General features: G+C 35.8%; 1 protein-coding gene across 1 annotated transcript; it reads right to left on the bottom strand.

Annotated features, from left to right (window-relative positions):
- LOC128551843 (myosin heavy chain, clone 203-like) lies at positions 1 to 3621 on the bottom strand. Its single transcript, XM_053532763.1, has 3 exons — positions 3247 to 3621; positions 2211 to 2869; positions 1 to 1500 (listed from the first exon to the last, which is right to left on the bottom strand). Exons 1-3 carry the CDS (start codon positions 3573 to 3575, stop codon positions 734 to 736), a joined length of 1755 nt encoding a protein of 584 aa, XP_053388738.1. The 5' UTR covers positions 3576 to 3621; the 3' UTR covers positions 1 to 733.
- Between the last annotated feature and the right edge of the window lie 421 nt (positions 3622 to 4042).

Here is a 4042-nt window from a genome sequence, read left to right as displayed (position 1 = left end):
AGAGGGTAAATTTATTTTCTGAAACATATATTTGAAAGACAATAAAAGCATGGATTCCCTCAATATAATTATAGATATTTAAAGTAAAGGTAAGTAATGAAAAACTAACTGACCATTACCCTCATTTTTTACAATAATGCATTGCATTACCATTACATGTAAGGGGAAAATATCTCCATTACCCATTACGTTCCATTACTGAAAAAACAATAATGCCCATTACCATTACCCATTATCCATTGCCCCATCCCTGTTAATGGCTAATCAAAGCCGGGATTTGCGAATTCGAAACCCTCTCTCTGACAATAATTATTCTTCATACGACAATAGTATTTGATTTAAAAAGGAAATTGACCTGGTAGTCTTTCATATAAGTTTCTCCAGCTGTAAACAACTCCAAGGATCAGAGTGAAACGGTTCTAAGCACTTCGTCATCTATGTCATATGTACTTACTGAACTGATACAAAATCACTTGTGAATTACATGTATTTACATTAACTGTCTTTGTATTCTTAGAACATTGACGTGGTTTTTCTATTCTGACAAATCAAAATTATAATATCTATCAAAATATAATTCGGTTACATATATCGCGATAGATGCGGTATGGAGCATGAGATGTGCACGTAGTATTCACACTAAATAATTGATATCAGAACATAAACATAACTGTATAGAAAACTCAAAACGTCCCTCCCTAGGAACGTGTCACTTATGGAGGAGGAATGCTTTTTATTCTCCAAGTTCAACTACACTTATGGCGTTAGAAAAACTGCATGTTACAATTACACTGTGCTTATTAACATCATAACACAGACTGATAGGGCTCTTCAATCCAACATCTTGCGCCACTAATTCTCCAAGATATTTTCCTTCGCTGCTGAACATCACGATATTGTTGGAGCTAAATCCACAGAGTAGTACGATTCCATCGTCGGATACACAGACACCTCGGGTGTATTTCAGTCCACTACTACGTAGTTCCCTCCGTATCGTACCGTCGTTGTTTAAACAGACAGCACCATCACTGCTATCTGTCACGAGAACGCTATCACCACTGGCAGCCATGTGCTGAGTTCCCGATTTAAATATCGGCTGAACATTCTGATTATTGTCAATAGACTTAACAAGGTTTCCTGTAGTACTGTACACGTTAACACCCACTCTTCCAGATGTCCATAGCTCTCCCATACAAAATGCAAGTCCAAACTGACCCCCCGAAACTATATCTATACATCTCGTTTTAGACATGGTATTACTAACATCTATGAACTGGATGGTGTTATTGTTCATTTTGACAGCTACTTCGTTCTTACTAATGAAACATATGTTCTTTGGACTTGCATCTAGGTCACAATTGTCCTTCAGCTTGTAGTTACTCTTTAGCCTCTTAACATTTCTGTTATCACTGTCAGTCAGCAGGATTGTACCATCCTGATGTTGGCAAACATCAGAAATAAAACATGTATTTTTGTCAGTTCCCCAGTCTTCACGAAAAACTTTTCAAAGTACTAGCCAGCCGGACTACCAACATAGCAGAATTTACTAGCCCGAAAGGAATTTTGGTAGTCCGAACAGTAAATTATTAAAGGTGTATTTTTTATTGGTTTGGTGTCATTTTTAAACTCTGTGTGATATTGTTTGATATTGCTTATTGCATTTTTATCATACATATGCAAATATATGAATATAACTGCAAAACAAGGTTCTTTTCTTTTTATTTTGGTTCATTATACATTTTATTCACGAGAGAAACATTTCAAGCATCGAGTTGACATAATCCTCATTCATGTCACACTCTGACTCATCTGATGGTAAGTTTTATTATGAATGTTATTACTTACCCATGATATTTGATTAAACATACATTTGTAAGTTTTTTTTATCTGACCCCTTTTATATATAGTTAGATAGATGTGTATATTTTAGTTGAAACATTTGTTTACTTTACTTTTCTATTTTCGTAAAGGTCACGCTAGGTTAAACAGACTGGTTTTCCTTTTGCTTCTCGCTATGGATAATTCAGCGCAAGGAACGCTTAACCAGTCTATTTCCGCCGGTGCGCGTAATATCTACACTCGTCAAATACGGTGCGCTAGTAGAAAACTCACGCTATGGATTTTTTTGGTAATTTTATACGTATTCTCTCGATTTTTTTTACTAGCCTCTCGGACTAGTCACCTAGAGACAAATACTAGTCCGATCTAGGTTTTTACTAGCCTCGGGCTTCGGACTAGTGGCCAAATTCGAAGACTGGTTCCCAGTTTTACATTGACCTCTTTCTTCGACTTCATTTTGTACTTCTTTGGCTTCGATGGTTTTCTGTTCTCACTTCCTTCACGCACGTCTCCAAAAGCAACTGCTGTCATTACGGAGGTTATCAAATCAGTGTTTTCTGTGAAACAAACTGATTTTGTTCCATTTGATTCACTGTTGGAATGTAACTTGTTGGCATCTGTTAAATTCATCTTCACCAGTTTCATCTGAATGAACTGTTGTCCTGCGTCCAAATTATGAACTAATTGCATTAGTTCTAACATTTTCTCCAAGTTTTTTATCATGTTAGTTGATACATTAATTTCAAACTCAAGTTCTTCTTTCGTCTTGGCATATATTTTGTCTACAGAGTCAGATGTCTCCTTCTTCAGTTTAAGGATATGTTCTACCAGGCTTGTCTTAACATCTTCCAGCTTGTCCTGTGTGGCGTTTCTTTCCTCTTCGAGAGAAACTATATTCTTCTGTTGCTTGACTACCACAGTTTTAATGGTTTCTAGTGCGTTCTTGGTTTCATCTAGCACTCGATGAATCTCAGTTTGATTAACAGACGATTCCAACTTGTCTTCTATTTTGTTAACGCCGTCACAAGGTCTAAAAGTAATTAAAAGTAAACATCATAAATGGATTAGACCTATTAAACGATATATTTATAGCAAACGTTCAAAAAGCAAAACCAATTTTACATGTAATATATTCAAACACGACGAAAGTTTATAATACAGGCGTAATAATTATTTCACGCAATCTATCACTGTTTAGGGCTGTTGAAGCATACAGTGAATTCTGGAGAGAACAAGGCGTCTGATTCTGAGTCTTCGTGTCCCTCTCTGCAATAGATTCGAGACCCCAATTAGCTAAATTGTATCGGTGTAACCTCAAACCCAGCACAAGCCATTGCATCGCTATTCTGCAATTTGTATTAAAATAGATAAAAGCGAAAATTAGGAAAAATCTTTTTCAGACATTACCTATGTTCTGTGGCTATACACAAAGTACAATACACCATATCATGTGCTTCACAATACATCTCAATGTCTCTATCCGGATGATAACGGCATCTTGTCTTAGCAACAAAAGAGCTCTGTCTGTCATTATCTTTATCAAGTAGTCTATGGGCTCTTGTAGCTTTGAGTCGACCATGATATTTGGTGCACATTGCACATAAATATTCTTGACATTCTTGACAATACTTGATGGCCTCTTCTCTCACACTGTCTTCTCCACAAGGTGTACACGTTATCTCGAAATCCGCATCAGAACCATCTTTTAAAGATGGTAAAACACCCCCTTCAGCCATTCTGCAGATATATAAAATTATGAATAAATAGTAGACGTAAGGAGTAAATTTAGTTTAAGATCAAGACACATACAAGTTGTGGCTATATAGTAATATGATTCATTATGATGGAGTATTTATACTTTGAATCAATCATTAGCTTGCTAGCACACGGGCAATCATATTGTTGCATTGAAAGGTATCGACGAATACAACGTTAGTCAAAATGCTTTTGTGTGTATTGTTTATCTGAACAACGGCATAACATAAAATGATAAATGTTACATATTCTTTATTTTTTACCTAAAATGTTCTACATACCAACTCTAAATTGTGACTTGCTAACTAGATAATTTGACTTTGCATCTCAAAGATTCGACTTATATACAGTACAACCTCTCCAGAGCAGCCCTATCTTAAGCAAAAACCTCTCTATAACAACATCATCAAAATTTCCCAAAGGTGAAATATACTATCAAATTTACCTC

This window comes from Mercenaria mercenaria, unplaced genomic scaffold (assembly GCF_021730395.1).
Source record: "Mercenaria mercenaria strain notata unplaced genomic scaffold, MADL_Memer_1 contig_1754, whole genome shotgun sequence".
In the NCBI taxonomy this organism is placed as follows: Eukaryota; Metazoa; Mollusca; class Bivalvia; order Venerida; family Veneridae; genus Mercenaria; species Mercenaria mercenaria.
This window is presented reverse-complemented; position numbering and strand designations above follow the sequence as displayed.

Coding starts and splice junctions, on each gene's coding strand:
- LOC128551843 (XM_053532763.1), bottom strand. CDS start 3,575: ATGGCTGAAGGGGGTGTTTTACCATCTTTAAAAGATGGTTCTGATGCG. Junction 2,870..3,246: donor TGTATAGCCACAGAACATAG/GTAATGTCTGAA, acceptor AATTACTTTTAG/ACCTTGTGACGGCGTTAACA. Junction 1,501..2,210: donor AAGCCCGAGGCTAGTAAAAA/CCTAGATCGGAC, acceptor TACTTTGAAAAG/TTTTTCGTGAAGACTGGGGA.